Consider the following 18,638-nt stretch of genomic DNA (forward strand, 5'->3'; position numbering starts at 1 on the left):
AGATAGTCGACCATCACTACCTGGTGGATGTCTGGCATGACCACCACCCGGACGATGTCTCAAAGTTCACCTTTGTCTGGGTGGAGGCCCATCGGTCGCGCCACTCCTGGCTGGACCGCATCTACTTGTCATGCTTCCACCTTTCACAGGCCCACTCCTCCAGCATCCAGCCGGCCCTGTTTTTGGATCACCATCTAGCCACTGCGACAGCTTCTCTCTGTGCGGAGAGGCCGGGGCCAGCCTATTGGCATTTCAATGACAGCTTGTTGGAGGATGTGGGCTTCGTGGCGTCCTTCCGGGAGTTCTGGCTGGCCTGGCGAGGGCAGAGATGTGCCTTTCCCTTGGCGCGGCAGTGGTGGGACGTGGGGAAGGTGCGCGCCCTGCTCTTCTGCTGTGACTAGACCTGGGGCGCCAGCCAGTGGAGGGATGCGGTGATAGAGCAGTTGGAATGGGAGGTCTTAGCACTGGAGAGGTGTCTGGCTGCCAGCCCCGAGGATCCATCCCTCTGCGGAGTATGCCGGGAGAAGCAGGAGGAGCTCCGGGCTCTCGAAGACCATCGGGCCCGGGGTGCCTTTGTTCGATCCCGCATCTGCCTCCTTCGGGAGATGGATCACGGCTCCCGCTTCTTCTACGCCCTGGAGAAAACGAGGGGGGCCAAGAAGCACGTCACCTGCCTTCTGGCAGAGGGCAGCACCCCCATCACGGATCTGGCGGAGATGTGCGGGAGGGCCAGGACCTTCTACGCAGGCCTTTTCTCCCCGGATCCGACCGATCCTAATGCTTGCAGAGTGCTCTGGGATGGACTCCCGACGGTCAGTGCGGGTGACTGAGACCGGCTAGAGCTGCCTCTCACTCTGGCCGAGTTCTTGGAAGCCCTCCGCTGCATGCCCACCAATAAATCTCTGGGCATGGATGGGCTGACCGTGGAGTTCTACCGCGTGTTCTGGGATGTCCTCAGCCCGGAAGTCACCAACTGGGCCGAGTCTTTGGTGAGCGGGGTCCTCCCTCTCTTGTGCAGGCAAGCCATGCTCGCCTTTTCGCCGAAAAAGGGGACCTCCACGACTTACGGAATTGGTGTCCCGTCTCGCTCCTCAGCACGGACTACAAAGTCATAGTGAAGGCCATCTCGTTGCGGCTGGGGTCCGTGCTGGCGGACGTGGTCCATCTGGACCAGACCTACACTGTCCCAGGCTGTACCATCTTTGATAACCTGTATCTGGTCCAGGATCTCCTGGAGGTTGGGTGTAGGGACGGTTGGTCGTTCGCCCTCCTGTCCCTGGATCAGGAGAAGGCGTTCGACAGGGTAGACCACGGGTACCTCGTGGGCACTCTGCGAGCGTTAAGCTTCGGAACCCAGTTTGTGGGCTTTCTCCAGGTGCTGTACGCTTCCTCAGAGTGTCTGGTCAGGCTCAACTGGACCCTGACTGAACCGTTCAGCTTCGGGCGGGGAGTAAGGCAGGGGTGCCCCTTCTCGGGCCAGCTGTACGCTCTGGCAATCGAGCCCTTCCTCTATCTCCTCCGTTGGAGGCTGACGGGTTGGTGCTGCGGCTGGTCCTGTTGGTGTACACCGATGATGTGCTCCTCGTGGTCCAGGACCCGGGCGACTTGGCGTGGGTGGAGGCTTGCCAGGTCATCTACTTGGCAGCCTCCTCCGTCCTGGTCAACTGGGTCAAGAACTCTGGCCTGGTGGTCGGGGACGGGTGGCAGGCGAACTCCCTCCCACCCATGCTTCAGGCCATCTGGTGGAGTGCAGGTCCGCTGCTCTATCTCGGCGTTTACCTTTCTGCCATGCATCTGTCTCTGCTGGAGAACTGGCATGGTTTAGAGGGCAGGGTGACAGAGCGGCTCCGGAAATGGACAGGACTACTCCAGTGCCTCTCCATTCGAGGGAGGGCACTGGTGCTCAATCAACTAGTCCTGTCCATGCTCTGGTACTGGCTCAACACCCTGGTCCCAGCCCCGGGCTTCCTGACCAACCTCCGGACGACGATTCTGGAGTTCCTTTGGCCAAGAGTGCACTGGGTCTCTGCAGGGGTCCTCCACCTGCCCCTGGAGGAGGGAAGGCAGGACCTGAAGTGCCTACACACTCAGGTCCATGTCTTCCACCTCCAGTCCCTGCAGAGGCTCCTTTATGGTGCCCGTAGTCTGGCGTGGAGAGTACTGGCGCATGCCTTCCTGTGCCACTTCTGAGTGCTCCGATACAACCAGCAGCTCCTTTATCTCCATCCAAGAGGTCTTCTGTGAGACCTCTCCGGGCTGCCGATCTTCTACCAGGACCTCCTCATTACCTGGAAACTGTTTTCAGTGACCACGTCCATGGTGGCCACCGAGGGGGCAGATCTCCTCGAGGAGCCCCTGATACACAACCCCCAGCTCTGTGTGCAGGTGGCAGAGTCCCCCTCAGTGCACCAGAGTTTGGTCCTGGCAGAAGCCACCAGAGTCGGAGACCTCCTGGACTACGTCTGGGGAGACTGTCTGGATCCCCTGATGCTTGCTTGGCGCATGGGGCTCTCCAGATCTCGTACTCCCCGGTGCGTACTTCAGGAGATGTGGGCTGCTTTACCGCCCGCTGCTCAGGCCTACCTCGACTGGGTCCTGCGAGAGGGCACGCCCCACCCACCCTCCACCCCAGACCCTCCGGACCTTTTCATCGGGCCCCTGCCCCGTGGACCTGACCAGCCCCACCCCGAGCCCCTTCGCCGTGAGTCAGCTGCATGATTTGCAGCCGGTTTGTTTCCAGACTGCGCCGAGAAAACATCTATACACGCTTGTGCTCCACACCCTTCACATCCTCACCCTCGCATTCCACGCTGACACAAAGTGGCGGGACCTCCTGCCACCTCTGGAGGGTGAGGAGCCCCGGTGGGCCAGCCTATATTCCACCCTGGTCCTGAGGCCCGCCGGGGATATCAGTTGGCGGCTCCTTCAATGAGCTGTGAGCACGGGCGTCCCGGACACCTGCCCCTTTTGCGGCGTGAGGGAGACCCTGGCTTACATTTACCTGGAGTACACCAGGTTGCAGCCCCTATGCTGGCTCCTCTTAGACATCGTGTTACGTTTTTGGTTGCACTTTCCCCCTCACCTTCTTATCTATGCACTCGCTATCCGTGGCTCCACAAAGTCACAGGACCTCCTGCTCAAACTCCTCCTAGCCCTGGCTAAAATGGCCATCTATAAACCCAGGGAGAGGAGGTTGGCTGAGGGGGTCTCCTTTGACTGTGGGGCCTATTTCCGATCCTCTGTCTGTTCACGCATCCGGGCAGAGTTCCTCTGGGCGGCATCCGCTGGCTCCCTTGACGCTTTCGAGGAGCAGTGGGCGCTGTCCAGGGTTCTCTGCTCGGTGCCCCCATCAGGTTCCCTTCGTTTGACCCTGTCAAGGTTCCTTCCCCACTCTGAACTCTAGGGTACAGATGCGAGGACCTGCATGAAACCCCCCCTAAGCTTATTTTTACCAGCTTAGGTTAAAACTTCCCCAAGGTACAAACTATTTTACCTTTTGCCCTTAGACTTTATTGCTGCCACCACTAAGCGTCCTACAAATATATAACAGGGAAAGAGCCCGCTTGGAAACATCTTTCCCCCCAAAATCCTCCCAAACCTTACACCCTCTTTCCTGGGGAAGGCTTGATAAAAATCCTCACCAATTTGCATAGGTGAACACAGACCCAAACCCTTGGATCTTCAGAACAATGAAAAAGCAATCAGGTTCTTAAAAGAAGAATTTTAATTGAAGAAAAAGTAAAAGAATCACCTCTGTAAAATCAGGATGGTAAATACCTTACAGGGTAATCAGATTCAAAACATAGAGAATCCCTCTAGTCAAAACCTTAAGTTATAAAAAGACACAAAAACAGGAATATACATTCCATTCTGTAAGATGTCATCTTGGTCTCCTTTTTCTTGAGAATGGCAGCCATCATGCTGTGCTTGGAAGGCAACGTACATAACCCTGAAAAATAAAATTAACTCCTCCCTAAGCTGTGATGCAATCCAGTGTAAACTCACTGTAACTCATTCTGAAGAGAAATTTTATCGGCACGGGCAACCATAATTCTGGCATTTCCTAACTCTTGAACGCTTGATTGTGAAGTCTTTATGTTCTTTTAATGTGGTTTGTTTTACGCAATATCTGAGCATACAAACAGAAATTCCATCACATGGAACCATATTGACTGCTACCTATTTCAACAGTGAGGTTAGAATCTTTAGCTCCACTGCACGTGCCTCTGCCATGAGCTAACAGAGTTAACTGGTAGCAATAGTAAGTTGTCATCATGTGGGTTGTACAGCTATGTGCTGCCTGCCCAGGAATCCTGGGTTCTAGTTCAGGCTCTGAACAAAGCATGTTACAGACCTTTCTGCTCCTGCCTCACCCAAGACTGACCCTTTCTGCTCCAGCCTAGTCCCTATCTCCTTGACCCAGTCCCAGTCTCCCTCGCCCATCATTTCAGCACAGCTCCGCCCTTTTGTCTCCTACTTCCTGTCCTCACCAATCCCCTTTCCTTGACCCATTCTCCCTCCTTCCCCATCTCTCCTCAGATCCTTGTCCCTATCCCCTAGCCTTCTCATGACTTAGCTTTTCTGGATTTAGCCACCATGCTGCACTCCCTGAGGGAGAACCAGGGGATGATAATCTTTTCTCTGCCCCTTTGAGTATTTGCACGTCTGATGCTTTTTCAGAGGTGGGAGTGAAACTGGGCTCAGGGATTACCCCCCACAATACTTCAAGTGACTGGGGCTCTCCATGCTCTCAAAGAGGTAAGGTTTATAGTCTCCTGTCCCCACAGGGTAGACCGAGTGGCTGTGTGAGGCCAACAACAGCCAGTGTTGATTTCTCCAATTTGAGGGAAGATGTATTTATACAGTGAGACCTGGTGTTGTTGTCTCCTCCAGCAAGGGCAAAGAAGAGTGGTGTCCTGTAGTGAAGATGGCAATATCCACCTTCTCCTCCACAGTCTCATCTTCTAAGATGGCAGAAGTTCCGGTGAACTCCTTCACATTGGGCTCCACCACCATGCCACCACAGAGGATATGGATGGGACGGTCATTGCTGACCCTTGTCTCTTGGTTCTGCAGTACAGAAGCAAAGCGAGACAAGAGGACAACCCATTAGCCAATGGGAGCTGGACAGAACAGGTCACGAAACGGTCTATTCCCTGCAACCGCTTTTCTTTGAAGAGGGAGCAGAGTAAATGGCATCCAGCTATTGCCAGGATCATGAATTCCAAACCGAGCAGTCATCTGCAGGCATTCTTTAGTGCACCAGGCTGCTTGATGGCTGGTGAAGGGGGCATCCTGAAGGAAGTACTTTGCAGAGAGACTACCCACGGTTGCTGGAAAAATCCTGCTGCGTACACAGGCTGCACAAATGGCTGTAGTGAAGGAGCTTTACTAAAGTGAAGCCTAAAGGATGATGATGTTAATCATCATCCCTAGCTCTTACATGGCACTTGTCAGCCATTAGATCTCAAAAGAGGCCAGGATCATCACCCCCCATTTTACAGATGGAGAAACTGAGGCACAGAGACTTGCTGAAGGTCACCCAGCAGGACAATGGCAGAGCTGGGATTAGAACCTGGCTTTTCTGAGGCTCAGGCCAATGCTCTAGCCACCAGGGAACAGTGCCTTGCAGAATGTACTCCCATTATGTGGGAAGCAACAGGCCCCCTTCTGGATATTTAGTTATGATTTTCCCCCACTCTCTGCCTTGTAATTTCTGATTCAGAAGGCCAAGTTACAGGGAGAGCACTGTACTTGGAGAAAGAGGTCTTCCACCTTCAGATTCACCTCTGCACGGCTCCACCAAAATATCCTTTGGCCAAAGATTAGGTTATGAGAAACTGAACATAAACATATTGCAGAAATGGTCCAATATTCGGCACAGTCCATTATCTAGCCCTTCCCCAGTTGCCCAGTGGGCCTGCTGGCCAGGCTTGTGGAAAATAGCTGTCTTGGGGCACCAAGCTGTAAGTTTCCACGGCTAAATCATTGATTCATCTTCTCATTCATCCAGCTGAACAGGGGGAAAGAGAGAGTATTCCTGATGACATCAGTCAGGTGGGTATTGTACATCGTCTCTGTGGGGTTGCCATGCTCAGAAATGTGGCTCATCACTCCTGAGCGCCTGGTGGTGCTGAGAAACACCTGAAAGCCAAGCTAGAATTCAGCTTCCAACAGTGAGTGTAATTCTCTCACCCAGATTCAATGTGAAACTAAGTGAAAGGAAGCAAACCTCTGTCATCTCCAAACGCTCCTCTCAGAGGACAATGCCGCTCTTCGGATCTTTGATGATGCTGTTTGGAGACTTATGGATGAGACTGACAAAAGAAGACACCACCCCTACTGGGCTGGCAACATCTGGTCCGAGCTCATGCTCTGCTTGCACCTGTTGCTGTCTCTGTTCAGAAGCTGCCCTCCGGTTATACTTTGATTGTATTCTTAGGGTTCAATTTTTAGAGCGAATTTGGAGTCCCCAGAGGGTTCTGGGATTGACAGCCCTGAAGACAGGCACAGCACAGGAACAGCCTGTCCAAGTGTAACCCTCCCTGCTCTGTCATGGTGTGTCAATCCTGAGTGGAAGGGGAAGGGAAGACAGGAGACAACTGGGTAGCTGATTTTCCATGCCCATTTGGCCACGCTTCCGCAGATTGCTTTGGGAGGGGGCCAGACATGGTGGTGGTTTATGGGAGTCGGACATCTGACCATTAAAATATGGACTGAGACCACCAACTACGTCATATAGGTCTGCTGGCTGTTTGATGATGGCAACTCCTGATCCCATATCTGGGCTGCGGTCAGAAAAACTATGGGAAAGACCTGTTGGGTCATTAGTCCCAGCCTCAATAAAAGCTCTCCCAGTATAATGATGTTTTGGTGCTTGGTTTGGCAATAGATGAATGCACCAGAATATAAACATTACCTCTCTCCAGTAATTCGTAAGCAATGTCAGGAATTGTATCTGCTCACTTCTCTGACTTAGCTCTACAGCGATATCTGCTCCAGGGTTCCCCTCTCCAACCACAAGGCCTTTCTTCCCCAGAAACCCTTCTGGGTTCTTGCATCCCTGGCCATGAAAGTAGGTGCCTTTCAATTCATTCATACTGGCAAGGAAAGTGGCAATCTCAGCTGGCACGCTTAACAAATTAGCTGCAATGCCTGGGCAGCACAAGACAGCAAGTCATTGTCGCTGCATGAGAAACGGGAACTCCGGAAGGGAACAAAGTAAGCTCAGGAGGAATGGCAACAAGTAGACATGCTGGGCTAACAGATGGAACAAAGGTCTTGTCATTCAGAGGTCAGTGGCCAAGTGACAATTTGGCCAGACTTTGGCGTCAAGCCCTCGTAAATCTCGGCATTCTGTGGCTACACAACCCGAGTTGTATGCTATTAGCAGGTGCAAAGTAGGTGCATGATGCATGTTGTTAGCCAGTGGACTGGCAGCAAACTATTGCAGTGCTGACAAGAGCTGGTGATGGTTTGCAAGACGTTTTGGCCTTTCAAGAGGTTGCCCAGCCTGCTGGGGAGCCAGCGGGGCTGGGAATAGGGAAGCATTGGAGTCTGGCACCAGGGGGGTCCATATGGCAGGGCTACGCCAGAGCTGCTCACCCCGAGTGCAGCTCCATGGCAGTGAATCCGGAAACCTTGACACTGACCCCCCCGGATTTCCAGGCTCAGAGCCCTGGTTCGAGTCAGGGCTTCCAGGCCCCCTGCTGTGGAGCTGAGAGCCCTGAAGTCCTGAGAGCCCAGGCTTGAGTCAGGTTTCCCAGGGCTCCCAAGACTGCCAGGCTCCACAGCAGGGAGTCTGAAAATCTTGGCTTGGCTGTGCTGCCCCAGAGCTGCAGACCCTCCAAGCCAGGGGTCACCTGCCCCTGGGCAGTCCTCATGGCAGGGCCCCCAGGAAACTGCTAGGTGAGCTGGTAGGGACATGGACCAGGATTGTTCTCCTACGCACAAACTCTTTATCTGTGACATTAAGAGGGCAAATCCGCAGCCGTACTTATCCTGAATAGTACTGACTCCTGGAAACAGTCCAGCTGTGCTCACGGAGACTGAGTGAGTACTGCTCTTCAGGCCCTCCATAGACAACGGGTCAAATCCTGAAAAACTCCCACTGACATCAGCTGGGCCAGGATTTCACCTAATATGATTGTGATTTACCAGGGAAAGTCTCCAGTGGAATAGGAGACTCTACATTGATGTCCAGTGCATACCACAACAGCATCAAAAGTGGCCAGCACCTGCTTCCCATCTGTCTCAATGACAACTTCCTATGGGCCAGTGGCAGAGAAATCTTGGCATTTTCTTACACTGGGGAACACAAAACCACACAAAAAACCCCCAAAGAAAATTATGGATTAATCATGTCTGTAAAACCAGAGGCCTGGATCTCTCATCTCTTAACCTAGAAGTACTGTACATTCTTTAGGAGGTTCAAGTTAAAATAATCAGCACGCACACCGCTTTGCTCTTCTAAAGCCTCTTTTATTCAAAGAGGCCAGAGTACTTTACAAAAATTAGTTAAGCCTGAAAAAGTTAAGCCTGTAAAATAGTATGACCACAATTTCACAGATGGGGAAACTGAAACACAGAGCAATTGAGGCCCAGCCATTTAGAAACCCATGAACGTTCTTCAGCACATGAATTGCAAGTGCAAAATATCGGATGCATGTGCAAGATGGGAATCTGCATTCATGTACATTTTTGCATGTCATCCTGACTTGCATGCATGAACCAGGTGGTTTATATGCACAGACTTTAAAGAATAATCTTGGCCCAAGTAACTTGATCAATATTAGCCATTGGCAGCCCGCGGAGTTCTGACTCTGCACTGGCCTCGATTTTGTAGTCTGACTTGTTGGCATAACGTTTTAATGTGCTGCATCTTCACAGCTACGTCCTGTGGTGCTGTAGCTAGAAACAGGTGAAATGTTTGGGGTAAAATGCCAGCCAGCCAAACCATAATCCAGAGCTTAACCCAAACTGCACCTTAGTTCAAGGCTTCATTGTCACCGGACCCTGCATTTCTTAGTTGCAATCAGGTCTGAAGTGCCTCAGTATTATGAGAAAAAGATTGTGCCGGCAGGATTTGTAACCCAGACTGGACCACAAACTTGCTCTGTGTGTGCAGGGAGGCAGGATGAAAATAACTGGGGCAAAACCGGAAGCCACAGTTTCTCAGTTAGCTGTGGCTGAACTGTAGGCATGGTGCAGGGGATGCCTTTAGAAGGTTTCCTTTTATTTTATCTTTGGATAAGGCATTACTACTATGAGCTGGTATTTCCTGAGCTGATGGGGAAGAGTATGAGTGGAACGGACTCCGTAGGATAACAATGAGATTTGCACTTGTGACCTTCCCTGCCAACAGCATAAGCCAAAGGCTCGATACACAAAGACACTTAGCTCCCTAATTTAGGGTTGCCAACTTTCTGATTGCAGAAAACCCAATACCCGTGCCCTGTCCCCTGTCCCAACCCTCCTCCAAGGCCCTGCCCCCTCTCACTCCATCCCCTCTCTCTCTGTCGCTCGCTTTCCCCCACATACACGTTTAAAGTCGCGAACATTCTGTTATAAGGTTGTTTGGCTCACCCTGCTCCACCCGCCCGCCCGGTGCTCCTGCCAGAGAGTGGGGTCGGGGTGCGGGGGCTTGCCCTGTTCCACCCGCCCGGTGTTCCAGCCAGGGAAAGGGGTCGGGGAGTGGGAGCTTGCCCCATTCTGCCCACCTGGTATTCCAGCTGAGGAGCAGGGTCGGGGTGCGGGGGCTTATCCCACTCTGCCTGCCTGGCATTCCAGCCTGGGAGTGGGCAAGCCCCGGACCTGTCTCCCCGGCAGGAGCACTGGAGGGGCGGAGTGGGGCAAGCCCCCGCGCCCCGACCCCACTATGCCCCACCTCAACCAAGCTTCACAATCATTATTGGTGAGTACAATATTAAATAGTTTGTTTAAAATTGTTTAAAAGCAAGCAGGCTGGCTAACCTAGTGAGGAGGGCTTTAAACTAGGTTCACCGGGGGAAGGAGACCAAAGCCCTGAGGTAAGTGGGGAAGTGGGATACCGGGAGGAAGCACGAGCAGGAGCGCGCGAGAGGGAAGGGCTCCTGCCTCATACTGAGAAAGAGGGACAATCAGCGAGTTATCTCAAGTGCTTATACACAAATGCAAGAAGCCTGGGAAACAAGCAGGGAGAACTGGAAGTCCTGGCACAATCAAGGAATTATGATGTGATTGGAATAACAGAGACCTGGTGGGATAACTCACATGACTGGAGTACTGTCATGGATGGATATAAACTGTTCAGGAAGGACAGGCAGGGCAGAAAAGGTGGGGGAGTTGCACTGTATGTAAGGGAGCAGTATGACTGCTCAGAGCTCAAGTATGAAACTGCAGAAAAACCTGAGAGTCTCTAGATTAAGTTTAGAAGTGTGAGCCTGAAGGGTAATGTTGTGGTGGGAGTCTGCTATAGACCACCGGACCAGGGGGATGAGGCGGACAAGGCTTTCTTCCGGCAACTTACAGAAGTTACTAGATTGCAGGCCCTGGTTCTCATGGGAGACTTCAATCACCCTGATATCTGCTGGGAGAGCAATACAGCGGTGCACAGAAAATCCAGGAAGTTTTTGGAAAGTGCAGGGGACAATTTCCTGGTGCAAGTGCTGGAGGAACCAACTAGGGGCAGAGCTCTTCTTGACCTGCTGCTCACAAACTGGGAAGAATTAGTAGGGGAAGCAAAAGTGGATGGGAACCTGGGAGGCAGTGACCATGAGATGGTCGAGTTCAGGATCCTGACACAGGGAAGAAAGGAGAGCAGCAGAATACGGACCCTGGACTTCAGAAAAGCAGACTTTGACTCCCTCAGGGAACTGGTGGGCAGGATCCCCTGGGAGAATAACATGAGGGAGAAAGGAGTCCAGGAGAGCTGGCTGTATTTTAAAGAATTCTTATTGAGGTTACAGGAACAAACCATCCCTATGTGTTGAAAGAATAGTCAATATGGCAGGCGACCAGCTTGGCTTAACAGTGAAATCCTTGCTGATCTTAAACACAAAAAAGAAGCTTACAAGAAGTGGAAGCTTGGACAAATGACCAGGGAAGAGTATAAAAATATTGCTTGGGCATGACGGAGTGAAATCAGGAAGGCCAAATCACACCTGGAGTTGCAGCTAGCAAGAGATGTTAAGAGTAACAAGAAGGGTTTCTTCAGGTATGTTAGCAACAAGAAGAAAGTCAAGGAAAGTGTGGGCCCCTTACTGAATGAGGGAGGCAACCTAGTGACAGAGGATGTGGAAAAAGCTAATGTACTCAATGCTTTTTTTGCCTCTGTCGTCACGAACAAGGTCAGCTCCCAGACTACTACATTGGGCAGCAAAGCATGGGGAGGAGGTGATCAGCCCTCTGTGAAGGAAGAAGTGGTTCGGGATTATTTAGAAAAGCTGGACGAGCACAAGTCCATGGGGCCGGATGCACTGCATCCGAGAGTGCTAAGGGAGTTGGCGGATGTGATTGCAGAGCCATTGGCCATTATCTTTGAAAACTCATGGCGATCGGGGGAAGTCCCGGACGACTGGAAAGAGGCTAATGTAGTGCCCATCTTTAAAAAAGGGAAGAAGGAGGATCCTGGGAACTACAGGCCAGTCAGCCTCACCTCAGTCCTGGAAAAATCATGGAGCAGGTCCTCAAGGAATCAATTCTGAAGCACTTAGAGGAGAGGAAAGTGATCAGGAACAGTCAGCATGGATTCACCAAGGGCAAGTCATGCCTGACTAATCTAATTGCCTTCTATGACGAGATAACTGGCTCTGTGGATGAGGGGAAAGCGGTGGACGTGTTGTTCCTTGACTTTAGCAAAGCTTTTGATACGGTCTCCCACAGTATTCTTGCCAGCAAGTTAAAGAAGTATGGGCTGGATGAATGGACTATAAGGTGGATAGAAAGCTGGCTAGATTGTTGGGCTCAACGGGTAGTGATTGATGGCTCCATGTCTAGTTGGCAGCCAGTATCAAGTGGAGTGCCCCAAGGGTTGGTCCTCGGGCCGGTTTTGTTCAATATCTTCATAAATGATCTGGAGGATGGTGTGGATTGCATTCTCAGCAAGTTTGCAGATGACACTAAACTGGGAGGAGAGGTAGATACGTTGGAGGGTAGGGATAGGATACAGAGGGCCCTAGACAAATTAGAGGATTGGGCCAAAAGAAATCTGATGAGGTTCAACAAGGACAAGTGCAGAGTCCTGCACTTAGGACGGAAGAATCCCATGCACCGCCACAGACTAGGGACCGAATGGCTCGGCAGCAGTTCTGCAGAAAAGGACCTAGGGGTTACAGTGGATGAGAAGCTGGATATGAGTCAGCAGTGTGCCCTTGTTGCCAGGAAGGCTGTCAAGGTTCCTCCCCCACTCTGAACTCTAGGGTACAGATGTGGGGACCTGCATGAAAAACCTCCTAAGCTTATCTTTACCAGCTTAGGTCAAAACTTCCCCAAGGTACAAAATATTCCACCCTTTGTCCTTGGATTGGCCGCTACCACCACCAAACAAATACTGGTTACTGGGGAAGAGCTGTTTGGACACGTCTTTCCCCCCAAAATACTTCCCAAAAACCTTGCACCCTACTTCCTGGACAAGGTTTGGTAAAAAGCCTCACCAATTTGCCTAGGTGACTACAGACCCAGACCCTTGGATCTTAAGAACAATGAACAATCCTCCCAACACTTGCACCCTCCCTTTCCTGGGAAATGTTGGATAAAAAGCCTCACCAATTTGCATAGGTGACCACAGACCCAAACCCCTGGATCTGAGAACAATGAAAAAGCATTCAGTTTTCTTACAAGAAGACTTTTAATAAAAATAGAATTAGAAATAAGAAATCCCCCCTGTAAAATCAGGATGGTAAATACCTTACAGGGTAATTAGATTCAAAACATAGAGAACCCCTCTAGGCAAAAACCTTAAGTTACAAAAAAGATACACAGACAGAAATAGTTATTCTATTCAGCACAATTCTTTTCTCAGCCATTTAAAGAAATCATAATCTAACACATACCTAGCTAGATTACTTACTAAAAGTTCTAAGGCTTCATTCCTGGTCTATCCCCGGCAAAGACAAAATGTAGACAGACACACAAACCCTTTGTTTCTCTCCCTCCTACCAGCTTTTGAAAGTATCTTGTCTCCTCATTGGTCATTTTGGTCAGGTGCCAGCGAGGTTACCTTTAGCTTCTTAACCCTTTACAGGTGAGAGGAGATTTCCTCTGGCCAGGAGGGATTTTAAAGGGGTTTACCCTTCCCTTTCTATTTATGACACGCCCCCCAAATCTCAGCTAGGGTGAAACACTGGCTGGGATTTCTTCCTGGAGCTCTAGGAAAACAGAGTTAATAAGACACATGCATCGCTAAATATGCTACCAAGTACATAAAGACTAACAATATTTTCCACATCTCAAGGACGATTTTAACCAGTTGAGTCTGGGAAACTTTCACGTGAGAGTGCATCAGCCACTTTGTTAGAAGCTCCTGAGATGTGTTGGATGTCGAAATCAAAATCTTGGAGAGCTAAACTCCACCGAAGAAGTTTTTTGTTATTTTCTTTGACGGTGTGAAGCCACTTCAGTGCAGCATGGTCGGTTTGCAGGTGGAAACGCCGTCCCCAAACATATGGGCGTAGCTTTTCCAGAGCGTAGACAATGGCGTAACATTCTTTTTCAGTGATTGACCAGTTGCTTTCCCTCTCAGACAGTTTTTTGCTGAGGAACACTACAGGGTGGAATTCTTGATCAGGTCCTTTCTGCATTAAAACTGCTCCCACACCACGCTCGGACGCATCTGTGGTTACTAGGAACGGTTTGTCAAAGTCTGGGGCCCTTAGTACAGGGTCAGACATGAGGGTCGCTTTTAGCTTGTTAAAGGCCTTCTGACACTTTTCGGTCCACTGAACAGCATTTGGCTGTTTCTTTTTGGTTAGGTCTGTCAGTGGGGCGGCGATTTGGCTGTAGTGCGGTACAAATCGTCTGTAATAACCGGCCAAGCCTAAGAAGGATTGAACCTGTTTCTTTGACTTTGGGACAGGCCACCTTTGGATAGCATCCACTTTGGCCTGTAGGGGGCTGATAGTTCCTTGACCCACCTGGTGTCCAAGGTAAGTCACTCTGTTTAGGCCTATTTGACACTTCTTAGCCTTAACAGTTAGTCCTGCCTCCCTTATGCGCTCAAGGACTTTTTGTAGATGTTCCAGGTGGTCTGCCCAGGAATCCGAAAATATGGCCACATCGTCAAGGTAGGCGACTGCATATTCTCCTAATCCTGCTAGGAGACCATCTACAAGTCTTTGGAAGGTGGCGGGTGCATTTCGCAGCCCGAAAGGGAGTACATTAAATTCATACAGCCCGAGATGTGTGGTGAAGGCTGACCTTTCCTTGGCAGATTCATCTAGCGGTACCTGCCAGTACCCCTTGGTTAAGTCCAAGGTAGAGATGAACTGGGCCCGTCCCAGTTTCTCTAATAGTTCATCTGTGCATGGCATTGGATAGTTGTCTGGGCGAGTTACAGCATTTAGCTTACGGTAGTCCACGCAAAAACGTATTTCCCCATCTGGTTTGGGAACTAGAACCACTGGAGATGCCCATGCACTTTCAGAGGGGCGGATTACACCCATCTGTAACATATCCCGGATCTCCCGTTCTATAGCAGTTCTAGCTTGAGGAGACACCCGGTAAGGTTGGACTCTAATTGGGCGAGCATTACCTGTGTCAATGGAGTGATATGCCCGTTCAGTCAGTCCTGGGGTGGCTGAGAACGTTGGCGCGTAGCTAGTGCACAGCTCCTGGATCTGCTGTCGCTGCATACGCCCAAGGGTCATGGAGAGGTTTACCTCTTCCACACCACCAGCACATTTCCCTTCGTAGTAGACACCTTCAGGCCACTCAGCGTCGTCTCCTCCCTGGGTTGTAAACTGACAAACCTTTAATTCTCTGGAATAAAAGGGCTTTAGAGAATTAATATGGTACACCTTAGGCTTTCGGTTGGAGGTGGGGAATGCTATGAGATAATTAACAGCTCCCAGGCGCTCCTGGACCGTGAACGGCCCTTCCCACGATGCTTCCATTTTATGGGCCTGGAGCGCCTTTAAGACCATGACCTGGTCCCCTACTTTGAAGGAACGCTCTCTGGCATGTTTATCATACCAGGCTTTTTGCTCTTTTTGAGCATCCTGTAAGTTTTCTTTAGCAAGGGCTAAAGAGGTTCGGAGGGTGTTTTGTAGGTTGGTTACAAAGTCCAGAATGTTAGTTCCTGGTGAAGGTGTAAATCCCTCCCATTGCTGCTTCACCAACTGCAATGGCCCCTTAACCTCACGGCCATATACAAGTTCAAATGGGGAAACTGGGGTGTGGTACTGGTACTAAACTGGGTACTAAACTGGTACTGGTACTAAACTGTGGTACTAAAGTGTGGTACTAAACTGGGGTGTGGTACAGCTCTGTAGGCAAAGAGCAACTGCTGCAACACTAGGTCCCAATCATTGGAGTGCTCATTTACGAATTTACGTATCATGGCCCCCAAAGTTCCATTAAACTTCTCCACCATGCCATTTGTTTGATGGTGGTAAGGAGTGGCAACCAAGTGATTTACCCCATGAGCTTCCCAAAGGTTTTTCATAGTTCCTGCCAGGAAATTAGTCCCTGCATCTGTGAGGATGTCAGAGGGCCAACCTACCCTGGCAAAAATGTCTGCTAGTGCCTGGCACACACTGTTAGCCCTGGTGTTGCTTAGAGCTACTGCTTCCGGCCATCGGGTGGCAAAATCCATGAAAGTCCGTATGTACTGCTTTCCTCTGGGTGTCTTTTTCGGAAAAGGACCCAGAATATCCACAGCTACTCGCTGAAATGGAACTTCAATGATGGGGAGTGGCTGGAGAGGGGCTTTGACCTGGTCTTGGGGCTTTCCCACTCTTTGGCACACCTCACAAGACCGGACATAGGTAGAAACATCCTTGCCCATTCCCTCCCAGTGGAATGACCCCCCCAAACGGTCTTTGGTCCTGTTCACCCCAGCATGGCCACTAGGGTGATCATGGGCTAAGCTCAAGAGCTTGGCCCGGTATTTAGTTGGAACTACCAACTGTCTGTGAGGATGCCAGTCTTCCTGGTGTCCACCAGAAAGAGTTTCCTTGTATAAAAGTCCTCTTTCTACAACAAACCTGTATCGATTAGAAGAGCTGAGAGGCGGTGGGTTGCTCCGTGCCGCCGTCCAAGCTCTCTGGAGGCTTTCATCTGCTTCCTGTTCGGTCTGGAACTGTTCCCTTGATGCTGGAGACATCAGTTCCTCATTGGATTGTGGACCTAGGCTTGGTCCCTCTGGAAGCGATATAGGGGATGGAGCTGTTTCTGTTGACTGTGAAGCGCTCTCCGCTGGTGCACTATGTTGGGGTTCAGGCTCCGGCTGAGCCTCTTGTGTCGGGTTATCGGCTGCTGCCAGTTCAGGGTCGGTGGGGCCCTCTGGTGTTGAGGTTGCAAGTACTGGATTCAGTGCTGGCAATGGGTCTGGTGTTGGTTGTTCGGCTGGTTCCGGTTCTGGGACTGGTTCCGTCTGGGTCTCTGGGACTGGATCCACTACTGCTGTTGCAGACATTGGTCTGGGGTCCGGGTCCATCACCTCTGACCGGGTCCTGATAGAAGTTTTCGGAACAGAGCTAGGCCTCACGGCTTGTTTAGCCTGGCTGCGGGTGACCGTTCCCACCCTCTTGGCCTGCTTCACATGATTGGCCAAGTCTTCCCCCAACAGCATGGGGATGGGATAATCATCATAGACTGCAAAAGTCCACGTTCCGGACCAGCCCTTGTACTGGACAGGCAACTTGGCTGTAGGCAAATCGAAAGAGTTGGACTTGAAGGGTTGAATCGTCACTTGGATCTCTGGGTTGATTAAATTGGGGTCCACTAAGGAAGCATGGATAGCTGACACTTGTGCTCCGGTGTCCCTCCACGCGGTGACCTTCTTCCCGCCCACACTCACAGTTTCCCTCCGCTCCAAGGGTATCTGGGAGGTATCTGGGCCTGTGGACCTCTGGTGTGATTCCGGTGCAATGAACTGTAATCTGTTGGGGTTCTTGGGGCAGTTGGCCTTTACATGCCCCAGCTCGTTACATTTAAAACATCGTCCAGCTGATGGGTCACTGGGGCGAGGAGGGTTGCTGGAGAACGGGGTGGTGGGACGATAAGGGGTCTGGAGGGTTCTTTGGGAGGTAGGTGGGGCTTTGGGCGGCCCCCAGTAATAGGGTGTGGTCTGGGGTTGTCCCTTCTGGTCTCCGCTCCAACTGCGACCAGTTTTTTTCTTCTCTGCCACCTCCACCCATCTGGCTCCAATCTCTCCTGCCTCAATTACAGTTTTGGGCTTCCCATCTAGGATGTATCTTTCTATTTCCTCAGGAACACCCTCTAAGAACTGTTCCATTTGCATTAGGAAGGGCACATCTACTGGAGATTCAACACTTGCTCCTGATATCCAGGCATCCCAATGTTTCACAATGTGGTAGGCATGTCGGGTAAATGACACGTCTGGTTTCCACCTTAGGGCTCTGAACCTCCGACGAGAATGCTCGGGTGTTATCCCCATTCTGACTCTCGCCTTGGATTTAAACAGTTCATACTCATTCATGTGTTCTCTAGGCATTTCAGCCGCCACCTCAGCTAAGGGTCCACTGAGCTGTGGCCTCAGCTCTACCATGTATTGGTCGGTAGAGATGCTGTACCCAAGGCAGGCCCTTTCGAAGTTTTCTAAGAAGGCCTCAGTATCATCACCTGCCTTGTAGGTGGGGAACTTTCTGGGATGGGAAGTGGTACCTGGAGAAGGATTGCTAGGGTTTGTTGGTATATTCTGCTGAGCCTTTATCTTCTCTACCTCCTCCACATGCTTCCTCTCTTTTTCCTTCTCCTCCTCCACATGCTTCCTTGCCTCCATTTCCCTCTTGTGGGCAGCCTCCTGTACCTCCTTCTCCAGCCGCATGAGTTCTATCTGTCTTTCATGTTCCCTTTGTTTTTCCTCAGCCTGAAATTTGGCTAATTCCAGCTGTAGTCTAGCCGCAGATTTTGTCATTCTAACCTCTCTGTTTTTAACTAACTTTACACCCGAGGTTTAGAAATAAACAAACAAAACTTGGCTGTAAAATTTTGCTGTGCTGGAATAGAATACCTATTCTCTGATAGTGATTGTCAGCCTACAGAAAAAGACAATTCCCTTGTCTCTGCTCTGGGCCCAAATCAAAGCAAAAACTTCCAACTACTTGGAAACCTGTTTACTCAGCCCAAAGAAAAAACAAGTTTCCTTTTTAAACTTGTGCTCCTTGTAAAAAATCAAAATCCAAAAAAAAAACCCCTGCCACTTTTGTCTCCAGGCAAATGGGTAGAACACCCCTCCTTCTATTTACTTTTAGGGAAACAAAAAACTCTGGGTTGGAAGACTGTGAATTTCCCTGCAGGAGTTAAGTACCCTGCCTCCAGGCAAAGAAAACCTGCAATTCACAAAGATAATCCCCTTTTGTCTCTGCTTGGCCACAAAGCAGAGAAAAACAAGCTGCTTTCAGTTTCAGCTGCTTCTGGACTTCCTTTTTTTTAAAATTTGTATTTCTAGTTCAAAAAAATCTCAACTGGATCTCAAA

General features: G+C 50.6%; 1 protein-coding gene across 1 annotated transcript in view; it reads right to left on the reverse strand.

The window, feature by feature from the left end:
* Positions 1–4,857: 4,857 nt before the first annotated feature.
* Positions 4,858–18,638, reverse strand: part of LOC141992684 (dimethylaniline monooxygenase [N-oxide-forming] 2-like) — a 66,148-nt gene continuing 52,367 nt past the window's right edge. Inside the window, exon 11 of the mRNA XM_074962016.1 lies at positions 4,858–5,070. Within this exon, the coding sequence (XP_074818117.1) occupies positions 4,858–5,070 (213 nt within the window). The remainder of the gene's footprint in view (positions 5,071–18,638) is intronic.

This window comes from Natator depressus, chromosome 8, assembly GCF_965152275.1.
Source record: "Natator depressus isolate rNatDep1 chromosome 8, rNatDep2.hap1, whole genome shotgun sequence".
Taxonomy (NCBI): domain Eukaryota; kingdom Metazoa; phylum Chordata; order Testudines; family Cheloniidae; genus Natator; species Natator depressus.